Source organism: Lathyrus oleraceus, chromosome 6 (genome assembly GCF_024323335.1).
Source record: "Lathyrus oleraceus cultivar Zhongwan6 chromosome 6, CAAS_Psat_ZW6_1.0, whole genome shotgun sequence".
In the NCBI taxonomy this organism is placed as follows: domain Eukaryota; kingdom Viridiplantae; phylum Streptophyta; class Magnoliopsida; order Fabales; family Fabaceae; genus Lathyrus; species Lathyrus oleraceus.
In genome coordinates, this window is record NC_066584.1 from 8,642,792 (window position 1) to 8,659,788 (window position 16,997).

The 16,997-nt window shown below is 32.3% G+C and overlaps 2 protein-coding genes across 2 annotated transcripts; one reads left to right on the forward strand and one right to left on the reverse strand.

Annotated features, from left to right (window-relative positions):
* Positions 1-465: 465 nt before the first annotated feature.
* Positions 466-5,189, reverse strand: LOC127093535 (B3 domain-containing protein Os01g0723500). The gene is made up of 7 exons (XM_051032482.1): positions 5,026-5,189; positions 4,726-4,935; positions 2,965-3,505; positions 2,665-2,798; positions 1,467-1,962; positions 1,031-1,200; positions 466-930 (listed from the first exon to the last, which is right to left on the reverse strand). Exons 2-7 carry the CDS (start codon positions 4,810-4,812, stop codon positions 637-639), a joined length of 1,722 nt encoding a protein of 573 aa, XP_050888439.1. The 5' UTR covers positions 4,813-4,935; positions 5,026-5,189; the 3' UTR covers positions 466-636.
* Positions 5,190-13,355: 8,166 nt separating this feature from the next.
* Positions 13,356-16,472, forward strand: LOC127092840 (uncharacterized). Its single transcript, XM_051031731.1, has 3 exons — positions 13,356-13,579; positions 13,689-14,003; positions 15,289-16,472. The coding sequence occupies exons 1-3, from the start codon at positions 13,466-13,468 to the stop codon at positions 16,033-16,035; spliced, it is 1,176 nt and encodes a 391-aa protein (XP_050887688.1). The 5' UTR covers positions 13,356-13,465; the 3' UTR covers positions 16,036-16,472.
* Positions 16,473-16,997: the final 525 nt, after the last annotated feature.

Below are 16,997 nucleotides of genomic sequence, written 5' to 3' on the forward strand. Positions count from 1 at the left end.
TATATATATATATATATATATATATATATATAATGAATACAAAATTTACCACTTTCATTTCATTTTTATTTCTAGCATTTTTGTTTCCTCCTATGTGGCTTAAAGTCCAACAAAGTAAGCACACCCTTATTAGCAATTTCTGAACATTTAAGTTTTCTATGGCCCTGGGACCTCTAGAACACAACACATAACTTTTTTCTCATAGGCAAAGTTTGAAAGAAGTCTCTAAACTTAAACTAGAAGTCTTGTAATTAAATCCTTGAACTTAAACATTTCTAATTAGGTGTTTCCATTGGAAATTGACTAACAGAAGTGTAAGAAAAGGACTTTATAATAAAAAATGTATTAGTTCAGAGACTGACTAACCAACTTATTTTTTATTTAGTGACTTGTTCAAAATTTTCTAAATAGCTTAGAGACTACATAACAATATCATAACCTTAAATCGATACTTATCACGAGACAAAGATCAAAATGTAGTTTTTACCTCTTCGAGACCAACATGTCACGAGCCTACTGAATGTTACATGCATATCACAATTCACAATGACATAAACTAAAAGACAGTAGTGCACTAGATAAGTAAATACATTCGATGCTCTTGATTAGTGATGATACATCTAATTGAAGCAGTGACTAGTTAGTAAGTTTCACATGCCCACCATTTTGATGGTCAAGACCTTCCTTTCCAACCCCAGATATATAAACCTGCATCACATAATGAGAAACCAGCTCAAATATGCATGTGTCGCCAAAATTTATGTCATTATCACGAACAAAAGCCATCCATCCTCCACAAAAGGTGTGAATTGTTCTCCCATTAGCATCTGGAACGGAGTTCACGGTCCAACATTGGCCTCTTGAATTGCGAAGAGTAACTTCTGTTTTGTCGGCAGGAAGATGTGCAGCAGAGAACTGATATGGAATTTTCTACATTTTGCAACAAGTATTCAATAATTTAACAGTGATATTAATTTTAAACAACACATGGCTAACACTAATAATAAGTTGTGAAATGTGTATTACTCACCAAAGTGTATGATCCGCTGACATTGAACATCTTCATGATTTTCACAAAATTAGGAAAGTCCGAAGTAAAAGCTTCAGCCACTCTTTGTTCGTCAAGTGCAAACAACATTCTCAAACCAGCTTTAGCCTGGGAGCTTAGTTCATCTTCAACACTATGTTTCCGCGGTACAGCTGTCTTTATTTACAGTTCAAATGTGACTGAAATCATAATTTGGAAGGTAGAAACTTTTATAGAAAGAAAGTATTTAATATATATCGTTTTTGTTCTTTCTTTCATTAGCAAAGTAAGAAAATCTTAATTGTCAAGGAATTGAATTATATTCTTCTCCTTTTATTTCTGAAAATAAAATACTTGATAGAAATCTGTTGCTGAAACTTATGATATGGATCTACATTACTATATAATTTGAGTGGGCAAATAGAAGAAAAAACCTTACCCAACTTTTTCTTGGCAGGTTTTGACTTGGGGCAAACCCCGATCTTCGAAGTATTTGAAGCTCTACCGGATAAAACAGTTTCTTGACCCATCTTTGACAACCTTTTATCTGATAGATCAACTTTGTTTCTCGACTTTGGGCTGACTTTAGGGCTTTTTGACATATATTTGGCAGTCTTTCTGCAAGCGACATCGTGTCTTGCCCTAAGCATACTAAAAGCTAGTTTTCCAACTTGGCAGTCTAACCCATCTTTTCCAACCTCAGCAATGCGAACACGTAATTCACACTCACGTATAAGTTCGAAAATGCAGACATCTCCAACCTTTATACTATTACCACGAACAAAAGCCATCCATCCTCCACACATAGTGTGACTTGTATGCACCCTAGTTGTTGGAACAGAATTAACGGTCCAGTGTTCTCCCTTCAAATTATGAAGAATAATCTTTATCTTGCAGTTTGGAAGATGTGCCATCGAAAACTGATATGGTATATTCTGCATAAATTAATTGTAAATTAGTTTTGGCAAGAGCTTCAGTGTTAATGTTAAGCACAGTGAATAGGAAGGAACAAATAATACGACCGATAAACTTAAAATAGGAATTATCTGAGGAGAAGGAAAATTAAAATCGCAATATTGTTAAATACACACTTTTAAGGGAAGAAAACCATGATAACAATAACAATCAATTAGTACTTCTTAGAGAAATACAACATTGTAATTGCAGAGAAATTAATTTTTAAATGTCATAGAAGTAAAAAAGGTCTTAAACTTAGTGATGTACTCAGAAGCTTGCTTAGGCAGAAGTTGAGAAGTCTGGCAAGCAGCATCTTTACTGCGTATTGAAATATCAATCCAACATCTATTGAAGTGCTAGTGCAATGCAAGAATAGTTCAAATCTACCAAGATTGTCTAATAAAACAGGATGTATCACTATTCACTCCGGAATTATGGATGGAATTTTCATTGAGATCGTCTTTTACTGGAAATGTATACATGTGAAACTCTTTAATCCATGCTTACCATCCTCCATACATAAAAGGAGAAATACTGTTTGGGTAAATATTAATATACTCCAACAAATCAGTTTCTCATGCAGATAAAACACTACACAAGTTACTTAAAAATAAGGGTAGAGAGATAAAAACAACATTATTTGGGAGGTAAGTAAAGAATCACAGAAAGGAACAACTCACCAGAGTATATGAACCACTGACATTGAAGGTTTTAATTATTTTAACAAAATATGGAAAAGAGGAGGTAAATGACTGGGCTATCTTTTTCTCATCGTGTGCTGATAGCTTTGACAATGAAGCTCCACTGAGAATGGCTGCGGTGATATGGAATTGAACAATTCAATCATGAGTTTTTAATAAAAGGATAAGCTCTACCATTAAAATAAGGATTTGGATGCAGAAACACTCTTTCCTATCAGTTTCCCAAATGAGTTTAATTTTATTTTTTTTGAGACCCTGAATGAAATAAATTAGTTATACCTTCATCTTCATTACTAGTTTTTGTGTGAAAAGGAACAGCACTAGCAGAACATTCTCCGTAGGTTTCTTCTGTTTCTCTGATCATTCGAATTGGTTTAATTACCTCACCCTGGGGTAGTTCTCTACCAACAATAGCCAACCCAAGTTCCTGGTTCTCAACTGTGTCACGCCTCATTTTCTTCTGAACACCTCCAACAACATCCAAAGAATAAATCTCCTCGGCATCCCTTTTTAGTCCTTCAATATTATCTAAGTTGAATGAATTTAGATTGCACTCAGAATTAAATGCTGCTTCTTTCTCGCACGCATTCTTGCCAAATACTTGCACGGTGAAATGCAAGTCACCCTCGTATCTGAAAACCAAAAGGTCACCATATTCTAAATGATGATCTTCCGTAAATGTTGACCATCCATGATGGAAGAATAGATAATTGCCCTGCTCAACTAATCGAACTTGCCAAGTATTTCCACTAGGACCAGTTAATGAAACTAATCCACATGTCCTGCCTTCCATTTGACATACGAAACCATTTGGAATTTTCTGCAACAAACACATATACTTTCAAACAAAAACTCCAAAAGCATTTTCTGATATCCAAAACAACAACGGACATCATATATTCATTAATATACAAGACACTTGAAATTGAGGAGCATAATCCTAGTTTAAGACTGCAAACTAGATAACTGCTTGTTATTCTTCACATTTTAAAGGGCCACTTGATTCCAAATCAAGACTTTTGGGGAGAGGTAGGATAGGACTTCAGGGTACGCTTAGATTGAAAGTTTTGAAGGGCTAAGTCTAAATTTTGATCTACATTTGAGATTTAGACAAAACTAAAAGAATGAGGTGATATAAGATCATATCACATTTCAATCACACTTAATTCATTTTCAGAAACATTTCATAGCTTCTAGCTTTTCTTAATTTAGAAAAGAAAAATAAGCTCTCTCATCCCCTCACAAATCCTCCATCCAAACATACCCTTAGGCTATGTGTGGATTGAAGGGATGGAATGGAATATGTTTATGTTCCATTGTTTGGATGGAGTGACGCAGAAGATGGTGGAATGAATTTCATCCCATTCCATCACTTACCCTTCAATTTGGGCTTAATATATGAAGTACGGACACCTGAATACAACCCTGACACTGACACGGCAACACCGGTAATAATTTGAAAAAGAAAAAAAAAATTAAACGTAATCACAAGTGTCGGTGCAGGTGTCTGATACCGACACGGACACGCCTTTTTTCAGAGGTGTCCGTTCTACATAGGGAATAGGAATTTTGTTCTATTCCGTCATAAAACATCCAAACAATGCAATGGGATCTTTATCCTACTCCGCTCCATTCCACTATGTTCCATTCCATCTCGTTTTAAAATCTAGGCTATGTTTAGGAGGGAAGGGAGAGTGAGGGTTTTCCTTCATCTTTCCTAAAAGAGAATACTTTTAGCAATAAAAACACACTTCACCTTGTTATTGTTGCATATAAATACATTGTCTCATTTACTTTAGCTTTTGAAGCATCTTTTAGTAAAAAAAAAGGTGCACTTTTCCCATTTGATTTCAACCCTAAACTCTCTCACTTTTCAAATAGTATCAAACTATGCTATAAACAAGTCATCAGACCCATGATTTCACATACTCGTAAAGATCATAATAATTATGCATAATTAATAATTGTGTAAGCTATATAAACATGCAATTAGGTCAAGAACAAAAAGACAGTAGAAACAACAAGTTAAGAAACAATTACCAGGGTTTCAAAGCTAGAAGAAGATGAATACACCTCATAGAAGTGAGGTTTTCTCACATTTAAGCTTCCCTTACACTTACAAGCCATCAATCAATCAAATTCAACCTCAAACACAAATTTAATTCAGATTTTTGAGTAATGTCGATGAGTTCTAACTTGGAATCTAAAAATTATTTTCCCCAATCTTGATTTTTCGCCTCATCGCAAAACCTAATCAAACAAAAAAAAGAGGATAATTGATGAAAGTTGGATATAAAAAATAGTACTTGGAAGAATCGTAGATGAAAGAGAAAGAAGAACCTTAGGTTTGAGTAGTTTCGAGGAGAAACACGTAGCGGCAGTGATGTTGATTTCTATATGATTTTCATGAATATGATAATGGCAATGAAGAGTGTGTTTCTTCGTCAAATTTACCCTTGCTTAACCAAATCAATTTGCAAAAATATTTATTAATTCGACTTGGTTATTTCTCTTCATATTTACATCAAATATTTATTAAAATATAGGTTTAAATGCATATGTTAGGATAATTTATTTTATTAATTAATACTTTTTATAAAATAAAATAATTATTATTTTTTGTATAAGTTAACTAATTAAAATTTTGAAATAAAATATTATTCAAGTAAGATATTTATAAATTTTAGATATAATTAGTCTTTAAATCTCTTTAATTTAATTAAATGTTTCGCATTAGTCACATAATTAAAAATTATTAGGACGTAGTAGTCTCTTAACTAATATTTTGTTATCTTAAATGGTCATTTCTGTTATTTTTTGTCAAAAAAGTATTAGTAGTGACTACGTGGCCTGACAGGTAGGCAAAATGTAACTTGTTGACTTAGTGTATGTGTTATATTTATATTATATGATTGATTCTTCGTCTTGTAGCTTTCGTTTTCGGATTTTAGGGTTGATTCTTCAAGTTGCAGCTTTAGTTTTCAAATTTTAGGGTTGAGTCTTCATCTTCCAACTTTCATTTTTATATTATTTTCATCTTCTAGCTTTCGTTTTCTTAGCGTTTTTTTATTGTTTGTTGCGTTTTGTTTCAGTTGCTTCCTCAATTTCAAAGAATACAAGCAGTGTTTCAATGTCAAACAATGTGCTTCATAGAGAACAGAAGATGGAGTGTTTTTGCCAAGATGAAAGTGTTTTTCGCACTGTTAATGATATGAACAATGTGAACTATGGGAGAAAAAATTTGGGTTGTAAGGGTTGTAATTTCTTCAAGTGGTTAGGTGATGAAATAGTTGATGAAAGGAGTTTGAAAATTGAAAGACAAAAAACAAAAATTTCAAAATTTAAGAATGAGGTTCTCCACACTGGAGGATGGTTGAAAATGTCCATCGTGGTTGGAATCTTGAGCTTAGAGTTTAATCTTGTGTTTGTAACAATGTATTTCAAATAGGTTGTGATTTTGGTTGTGATATTGAGTTTAACGTTTAATCTTATGTTTGTAACAATGTATTTCAAATAGATTCGAATTTTGGTTGAGATTTTGAGCTTAGGATAATGCAGTATGCTGTCATGAGTTTATCAATGTAATTTAGTTGAGTTGAATTTTGTATCTGTCATGAGTTTATCTATGTAACCCTTTTGTTGGTTTAATGCATAATGTTATGATAAGCCCTATCATTTCAATAAGCAGTAACAAAATTACATATCAATTTAAAATGGCATTATAAGTCATATCATTCAAAATGGCATTATGATTCATAATAAAAAATTACATAGCATTCCCATAATATGGTTACATTCCAAAACAACATAACAAAAGTATCAAATAGAAATCAGAAATCATGGTTGACTTGAAATAGGTTTCCCCCTTTTTGAAGTGTTATTTACTTTTTTAGTGGTGGTTGAGTTGAAGGCTCTTGTGGTGGCTAACTTGAAGGTGCTTGTGGTGGATGACTTAAAGGTGTTTGTGGTGATTGACTTGGAGTTGCTTGTGGTGGTGGCAGTTTACAAGTGGCCTTGTTGTGACCATCCTTATGACAACAACTGCACTTAATTCCATGTTTTACTCATTTCATATGTGACTCATCATCTCTCACCGTTTCTTCAGCCTCTTTGTTCATTTTTTCTTAGACCTACCAGGTTGTCTCTTTATGGGTGGTGGGTGGAGATCAACAACATAAGTTTTTGTCCACGGGGTTTCTCAATTAACTGGATAAAGAACTAATGCATAACAAGCTTTCATAACATTCCTTTTTATAACAGTCCGACACAAAATCATCAAGTTCTAAGTGTTGGCCCTTCATGCATGACAATATGGCAGCCCTGTTAGCATCCATATTCTATATGAGCATTCTGTTTTGGAAAGATTAATAACATATTTTCCCTCATTAAATGATACATGCGTAACCTCATAGTCATATTCATCTGCACATCTGTAACACATGTAAACATCACAATATAATCATAATCTAATTTAATTATAGAGATATTACATGTAAAAAGTATAATATAATCATATTACCTGACAATCAAATGGTTTGTTTTTTATGATTCCTTTGTTATCCTCTTTTTGATATTTGGTAGAATTGTACCTTCATATATGGCAAAGTTCTGCCTATTTGACTCCCATTTTTGCATAAGATACACTCTTATTTTTTGCCTATTTGACTTCCAAGTCAAATTCTAAATGTCTAACGGGGCAAAACTTAATGTTTTTTTTGACAAAAACTAGCGGAATTGACCATTTCAGGTAACATAATATTAGTTAAGGTTAAGGGACTGTTTTGTAACATTGTTTAGTTAAGGAATTAAAGTAAAATATTAAATTAAGTTAATGGATCAAAAGATATATTAAGCCAAAATTTTAATATATTTTTTTTTGTTATCTAACATGTAATTGCTGAGTTTCGAATGTGTGTTCTCTAAATATTAAAATTTTAGTATTGTTTGTTAAAAAACAATATAAGACTTTAATAATATACAAAAACCAACAAACAGTCATATAAAACAGTCGTACACCTACAATGATGGCATCTTTTTCATTTTTAGAAAATTCATGGATATGAAGCACAAACCTGAATTTTCAGAAAACATTAGACTAAGGAGAAGTCTCTTATTTATTTCTTGAGCATGATTTTCTTTATTATTTCTTGAGCGTTATTCCTTAACACCAAATGTTAAAGGCTGATGCAATTACAAACTTGTCATGTGTAACTTTACATTAGTAAGGCTCTATAGACAATGCACTCTAGATAACTTTCTCATAGCTAGTATTTTTTTTATATACACAAATAATTAGTTTATAAATATTTGATATTAGACGATCCATAATAACATTACTCACTCTCTATTTGTTTGTATCAATTAGCAACAAATTCAACAATTGTCTATTTCATAATTAACAACAAGAAAAGGTAGTTACAATAACAGTAAAATATGAAAACTAGAATGTAAACTAGACAAGGATTTCAAACATAAGTAATAACATTTATGGAGTTATGTACTTTTTAAATGCACATCTTTTCTAATGCATCAAAAGTACAATTTCTCAAACTTATAAATCTCCATTGTTATGCATATGTATATAACTAAATCACATATGAGTTTATAAAGTATTATGTATATATTTATAAAAAATATATATATTTATAATAGAAGACCAAAAAAGTTAGATTTTGAAATAGATGAGCTAATAAGATGAATACACCTCGTAAAAGTGAGGTTTTCTCACATTTAAGTTTCCTTTACACTTACAAGCCATCAATCAATCAAATTCAACCTCAGCCATAAAATCAATTTAAATTTTTGAGTAATGTCGATGAGTTCTAACTTCGAATAAAAAAAATAATTTTTCCCAATTTATCTATTATTATATCTTGATTTTTTGCCTCGTCGCAAAACCTAACCAAACAAAAAATAAGAATAGTTGATGAAAGTTGCATATGAAAAACAGTACTTGAAGAGTTGAAGGTGAAAGAGATAGAGGAACCTTAGGTTTGAGTAGTTTAGAGGAGAAACACGGAGCGAAAAATGTTGTTGATTTCTATATGATTTTAATCAATATGATAATGGAAACGAAGAGTGTGTTTCTTTGTCAAATTTACCCTGGTTTAACGAAATTAATTTACAAAAATATTTATTAATTCGACTTGTTTATTTATCTTCATCTTTTCATCAAATATTCATTAAAAAGACTTTTGCTATGAGCATGACAATATAACACATACTCGTCACGGTACCTATTTGAATCTGCTTTGAATTTGACGGAAAAATCTGTTTTGACTGAGTTTGAATTTTTGTTTGAGTTTTCTCCAATTATAAAAAATGAGAACGGATCGGATAATGAGGACACTATAACTCATAATGAATTTGTCTCTGAACCAGACCCGTTTACTTTATTATGTACTTTTTTTTATTTAGTTTTGATAATTTAAAATATTAAATATGTCGTTAATATTTTGATATTTTGATTTGTATTCATTATTTAAAATATTTGAAATGTACGCATGCAATTTTTTGAGTTTTTTTTAATTTTATTATTTGTAAAGTAATTTGATATTGGAAGAAATAAATATTTTATTAAAAAAAATTATTTCACTAAATGGATGGTGGTGAAGCGGGGATATCAAAATCCAACCAAAACCGTTTGGAACATATTTTGATTTTTAATTCTCCATCCCTAATAGGGATTGAAGTGGTCAGACAAGATTGTTTTGGGATTCAAGTTTGAGTTGGAGAAGGTAAAAATCGTGTCCGCCCCACCCTGTTGTCACGCCTACTTTGATCCCCTATTCGAGTTTATGTATTTTTCAAATGCACATCTTTTCTAATGAACCGAGACTATAATTTCTCAAGCTTATAAATCTGCAATGTTATACATGTGTATATAACTAGACCACATATGATTTATAAAATCTTGTGTGTATATATAACTAAGTGTTAGGCATATGCATATAACTAAATTACATATGAATTTATAAATCTTCAGGGTTATGCATATGTATATAACTAAAACACATATTTTCCTTCGGTCTGAATTTTGTTAAGAGGAACTCTAATAACCAAATGCTTAAGATGTTTTCTCAAGCAAAAGGTATGACACATTTTACTACTCAAGGTCGCTTGAAGTTCTTTTTTCAATGGGGAAAATGTGTTATTGTTTTTAGAATATAGATCCTTTTCAATTCAAGTGTAGATCAATTCATACCACAAGAGAGGATCGAGTTACAAAGGTTCTTCTTCTTTTAGTACTAGATTCTAACATGCATCTTCTTCATTTCAATGTAGATTTATTGAAAATGGAAAAGAATCAAGGGATGCAGGTGCCTGGCTGTCTTATATGATTGTTTGTTATTTTTGTATATTATTGAAATCACACAACTTGTTTTTTTAACAAAGAATATTAGAGTTTATAAAAGTTTTTTATACATAATCCAATGTCATCTTGGATACTTAAATAACGTTATTATAAAATGGGCTTTAGACCTAGAAATTTATTTTCAAATTTTAATAAAGGGGTATTTAAAGGCAAAAAAAATATTTAGAAAATAAAAGGACAAAAGCTCAACAAAAAAAATTAATACCTCCAAAATCATCCGTTATTAGATTATAGTGAAAGGTAATTGAAGGAGAAGAGCGATCCAAAACGCAGCGGAATTTAAAATTTCTCCTTTAGTGATCCTTACGAACGGGCATGATCAGTGATAGAATCGTTACCTCTTGTGGCGATTGTAACCTTTGATGCAGATCTACGGAGCGATCACGAACGTTGAACGATGACAACGCCTCTACTCAGTCCACACGGACGGATTCCTTCAATCTCAGTGCTAGCTGCTACGAATGAAGGCTTTGAGTGAGTGAGAGAGAGAAAGAGAGAAACAAAATTGCAACTACATAAATGCTTCTACACAAGGGTTCTATTTATAGAACCACTTGTGTGGGCTGCAAGCTAAAAAGCCCACTCAAGTGTATGTGGCCCATATCTTATAATATGCCAAAATCACTTAAGCGCGTGGTACCTTACCATATTTCGTATTCTACTTAAGTACACCGTACCTAACGATGTTCTACAATTCACTTAAGTGCACCGTACATTACGGTATTCCTTAGTTACTCTATCTTTCATCAATTCGTCCTTTTGTGTGTGACCCTGTAGGTTTTCGTGGCATTGGCAATTATATTAAATCACATATTTAACCTAATAAACAGTGAGCGGTATCTAGCAACACATCACTGCTACCCAAGACACAAAAATGTCATGTGATCTGACAAATCCTTTTGTGATAATACTTATGTGTATAATTACCCTTTTGCCCTTATGTCTATATTGAACACAAGGCATAGACCGTGTCATCCTTGTCCAGTTCAATCATAGGCCCATAGACATTTATCCTGCTACGCAGGATGGGCAAATTCCATCTAGGTCACTCATGTCCCTTAGCATGCTTCGTGGAGTACCCATCAACTGTCTTTATGGTCATCCAGTTACGGACAACGTTTGATCAGCAATAAGGCACTCAACTTTACATCTAGGGTCCATAGTGGTTTCAGGTCGAAGGGTGGTATACACCATTATCACCATGAGAATAACTAATGACACTTTGCATAACATTCTATATAGTATTCTCACAGTGGGTCAATCCAGTATAAATATTACTCTTAATATTCATACTTATGTTTAAGACTTGATAACTCCTCATCCATGATCCATGAGATGTGATCATCAGTATATATACATAATAGTCTTAATGCTTTAATGTTATCCCACTTCACAATAAAGCTCGACTACAGATACTTTAAGAATAGTGTCCTTATGTTTAATGTGATCTCATGATTAAGTCACACTTGATACATTAAACAGACTAGCTATTCTAGGGACTTTATTAAACAAACATAATAAAGAAAAAACCTTTTATTATTAATAAATAATTTGATACAAGTACCAAAAGTATTGGCCTCTAGGGCTTACACCAACAGTAGTGTCATCGATTTTGTCAAAGAATTTCATGATGGTAGCAAGCTTCAGAAGGCAATTACAACTTCGTTCTCAACTCTCATCCTAAAACAAATCAATCTGCAAAGCGTGAATTAGTATATATCAATTTGCCTAGTTGGATACTTGTACAAAATACTATATACATTAATATCCTGAATTAGTATATATCAATTTGCCTAGTTGGATACTTGTACAAAAGACTATATACATTAATATCCTATAGGCTTGAAAAGGTGCTTAATGGTGTCATTTCAAAAAGGCAATCATTATTTTTTTAGGAAGACAAATTCTTGATGGTGTGGCAGTAGCAAACAGGATTATAGAGTTGGCAAAAAATAGGAAGGATAAATGATTATTATTCAAAGTAGATTTCTAAAAGTCATATAATACGGTCAGTCGGGACTTTCTTAATCACATGATGTCAATAATGAAATTTTGTGTAGGGTGGAGGAATTGGATAAGCGAGTGAATCAACAATAATACCATGCTCAACTCTTCATCAATTCCTTCTCAAAACTTTTACACCAAAGGACATTCTTCAACATTCATTGTTTCACCACCATGTTCAACTTCCTCTCCTTCCCTAAATCGTTGAGCAAAATGATCTTATTTAACATTGACTTCTTCGCCACTGATTTCTTCATCAACGTGTCCTTTTCCCATTTTTTCACCATTTATTAAATCATGGTCTTTTATTAAATGATCATCAAACATTATTGAGTTGTCAATATTGTGCTCCACATAAACATTAATAGATTCAAATCCTTTAATTTCATCAACAAGTTTTAAAACATTAGATTTTAGATGGATATGTGGTGTCTCTCACTTGTGTGTTGCTCTTGATCTAACATGGATGCTTCTCATGATAACCCAATAATTATCATACCCCATCGATTTGATGTTATCATTCCTTCAATTTGCATATACGACATTAAATCCACGTCTCAATTCTAACTCATTTAAAATATAACATCATCTATATACAATTTCACCTAAATATTTACATCTCAATTCTAACCCATTTAAAATATTAGATAATCTATATACAATTTCGCCTAAATATTTAGAGTTGATTTTAAGATGAGTTATAAGTGTAACCACTTATTTCTATATCGTCCAACACAAACCAATATTAAAAATTAAATAAAACCATATCATAATTATTAATCTATGTCAAACATGGTCCAAACTATATTTCAAAGGAGATCACCATAACCATAAAAAAAAACTTATACAACAAACTAAAATGAATGAAATTACAAATCATATAAATGTGGCATAAAGATTGAAATATGCACATATACTTCAAGTTAGACATAAAAATGAAAACAAGATCATGTTGCCATGAATTGCTTATAGTTAACATATAAACGGTTATGAATAATGATGGAATTGTATTTGTATGGATGATCAATTAAGTATGGATGACTGGATTTGCAATGAGGATCAATTTAATAGAAAGGGATTTCATGTTTGAAGGAAAAAACGAGATTAATTGGAATACCCTATTATTGAAAAATCACTTTACACCATCATCAAATTAGAATTAATTATTTTAACATATAATTATAAAATAAAAATAAAAATAAATAAACTATAATTAAACTATTTTAATAACTATTTCTTTCCTATTTCTCATTTATGATGTGTTAAAATAATCAATTCTAATTAAATGACAGTATATTTCAATTAATAAAAAAAATAGTATACCCAGCAGAGAAGAAGACATCTGTTGATTTCAGTCTCTCGCGTATAGCTGCTTTACTCCATTGATTCTCCTGGAAGACGATGATAACTCTTCGTTTTCAACTTTCATTCTTCTTCTTCCTCCTTCAATTCGCTTCTTTTTCAAACGCTTCTTCTTCTTCTTCTTCTCATTCCAATCTCACACACATTTTCCAGGTAACTAACTAACTACTCATTCTCCAAACCCTATTCCTTTTTTTATTAATCAACGATAAACAAATCTCTCAATTATCTCTTTTTCGGTGAATTTATTCATCTAAATCAGGATATTTTGAAGGCAATCTCAGCAAAACAAAACTGGGATTTAAACGATGTGACAATTTTCAACTTCGATGTTGCAAAAATTAGGTTTGGAACTTCCCAAAACTACCAATTCAGAATTGGTTCCGGTAAGAATAACTTCACCGTCAAATTCGCCGATCAAGTTTCATCCTGGAGTAACAAGTTCACTACACCCAAACCGGATTTAGATTCTCTTCTTAATCAACTCAGTTCTATTGTTTTCCTTGATGATGTTAAATTGGAAGGTCCCTTTGAGTTGCGGGTTGATCAACTTCATCACCTTTCACTCTCTTTGCCTGTAAGCCATAATTCAGATCTCTTCTTGTTAATAAGTGTTTAAAGTTTCTTTTTTTACCTGTTTTTTTTTGGGGGGGTTTTGAATTATCCTAACAATATCGGTTGTGGACTCTGGTGTATGTATATTTAAATTGAGTGAATCACTGAATTGCCTTGTGAATAGAAAAAAAACAAAATTATCTGATTTTGAATTAGTTCAACCAACTTATTCCTTAACTTGTATCTAATTTACTTTCAAATTAGCCATTAAATTATACAACATACTATCAAGTTTGTCTTTAAATTATCACTTACTAGCAAATTAGTCTTGAGTTATATCTGTCGCGGTCAAACTAGTCCTTACAAGTTAACAAAAAGACCAATTTGCTCGGCTTCATTCAAAACTAGGGTCTTTTTTGCCTGTTTGAAAGTTTCAGGAGGCGAATTGGTAATTAACTCTATTTAAATTTGATAGCACCAACACGTGTTGGTGTCCGCTACAGACACTCGTGATTCCGTACAATCACTTTATTTTCTCATTATTATCAGGATCTACATGTTAGTGTTTGTTTTGTGTCTGGTGTTTATGTATGTGTCGGAGCCTCATAGATTGTTGTTGCTGTTGATGACATATGGTTATCTCTTATGTGTATTTACTATTGTTGCTATAGGATATAGCCTTAGGCGTGTAGGCTTCGTTTGGATTAGCTTCTGACTCAACCTCACAAGAGTTTTTCAATTAAAATGATTATATGGTTCTTCTAATTATGGAAATTATAAGTTTAAACATGTTTATGGAGATGATAAATGCGAGAGCTTCCAAAAAAGTTGAAATATTGATGCTATTTTCAAATATACTAGAAGCTGTTGTTTAAAATACTTAGATTTTCTGCTTTCTAACATGTTCTCTATACAAGAGGTGACCCTGTTCATAGTTATTATAACAACGATTCTCTTGATATTTCGTCTCCCATAAGGCCTTTTATCTTTGTTGAGAAGTTTTTCCAAATTGGATCTCAGTATACTGTTGCTATTAGCATTGTCATCTTATTTTTGTAACTAATGATGTCTCAAAGTCAAAGATGGCTTTGCATTGGTGCCTTTGAAAAAAAAAAATTTACTGCCATTTTTGCCTTTACAATTTTTTTTACTGTCATTCGTCTTGTTCTGCTCAATAGTTTGTACAGATTGAAATTTTTTAACATTCATTGACAAGATTACTGTTCTATGATCTATGTCAGTATATAACATGTCAAGTAGCAGTCTTGAACTCTTGATATTCAATAATCTCTTAGTTCTGTTTGCAGATGAATGTTTCACATATTGGTTTGAAACACATAATTGTTAGTGAAGGTATTACGGTCGAAGTAAGAAGAGCACGGGAAATCTCTTTTTATTATCGGCCGGATCTTGATCTGCACATGAATGGAAGTGTTGTGTATAACAAAGGGAAGACTGAGTTCTGGTCCTTTTTGCAATCTACATGTGTGCCTCTAATTCCCTTACGCATAATAGGTTCTGCATCATTGATCGCTTATGGAACTCGGAATCCTAATGCACATATAGAAACTACATTGATTTCCGAAGACACTGTTGAGTTGCTTCCAGAAAAATGTTACCATGGTTCTGTGTTCAGAAAGCGATCATGCCCGGTTGCTTCCTCAAGTTTGAGATTAAGTTTGTTGGAGAAAATTTTGAGAAGTCTTCTTGGTCATAAGATCCTTCAAGATCGATTTTCTGGACTTATCAAAGCAAATATCAAAGCATCTGCCGCTGTAAAGTTCCCCCTAGAATTGGAAAGAGATGTAGGAAATAATGTCACTCTTAGTACATTGCCAGATTGGAGAACAAGGCCAAGTGTCGAAAGGGTCTGGTTTGAGATATTGGCTAGAGTTGAAGAAAACAAGCTCAAGCCTCTTTCAATCAAGAAAGTTAAACCTTTTATTGAATCTAATTCAGTTTCTTGGGCCAATTTAATGTCTAATATGTCATATACAAAGTTGCGACCGGTTCTTCTTCCTCCAGAAGCTCTTACACTGGATGTGAAATGGTAGAAGACACTCTTGTGTAATTTGTGATACAGATTTAGTCGATGGTTGTAGATTTAGTCTTGTTTTATACAAGAGTTCGCAAAATCTTGTAAAATACCACTCATGCACTCACAGTTGGTCTTGTAAATACCAAAACAAAAGAGAAGAAAGAAGTGAAAGATAATTTCCTTTTACTTGCTTCAACAGGCTTCTAGCAGTGAGTTGAGCTCAAGTCTTTAGTAAAGGGTACTTCAGACGAAGTAGTCTGAACTGAGCTGGCGTGTTAATCTGTGATGGTTGCAGTGTCTATGAAGAATAAGAAGAAAATCAGTGGACAAAATATTGAATGTGAGGTGTGCTTTCTTGTCAACTTTGAATGCAATATGCAAGCACTTAATCATGATTAGTACATTGAAGATTAATTTTTCATATAAACCTTGCCATCTCGGTTTTGGGCTCTCTGCTTACTCTTGCATTTTAAATTTAAGTATTCTAGACTACTTTTCCTGGTTGGCTGTGTGCATATTGATAAAATCCAATATACTACTGGAAATTGGAACTAACTATTGTCAATTAGACCTTAATTAATACATATCATATATATGGTCCATGCATTCGTGGTTATGACCAACATCTGCGTCACATTGTTTGGCTATCTCAGTATCAACATCAAATTATTGGACTATGCTTTTGTGGGGTTGCTTGATATCTGAATTCACATTACAAATTAAGGAAGATTCTCACTATACCTCATTATAGGGATTACACTATATGAAAAAAATTGAAAATGTCCTTTATTGAAATCCAGACGTAAGAGACATCTTTATTTTTTTTAAAGGTACGAATTTCAATGATCAAATATACCCTATTAAAATTTGAATTTCAATCTCTTGATAAATTCCATGCATTGGCTTGAATATGGGTTTCATCAAAAGATGGTTAAAAATTAGGTAAATTCAGATTTTAAAATTTAGACAAACTCCAAG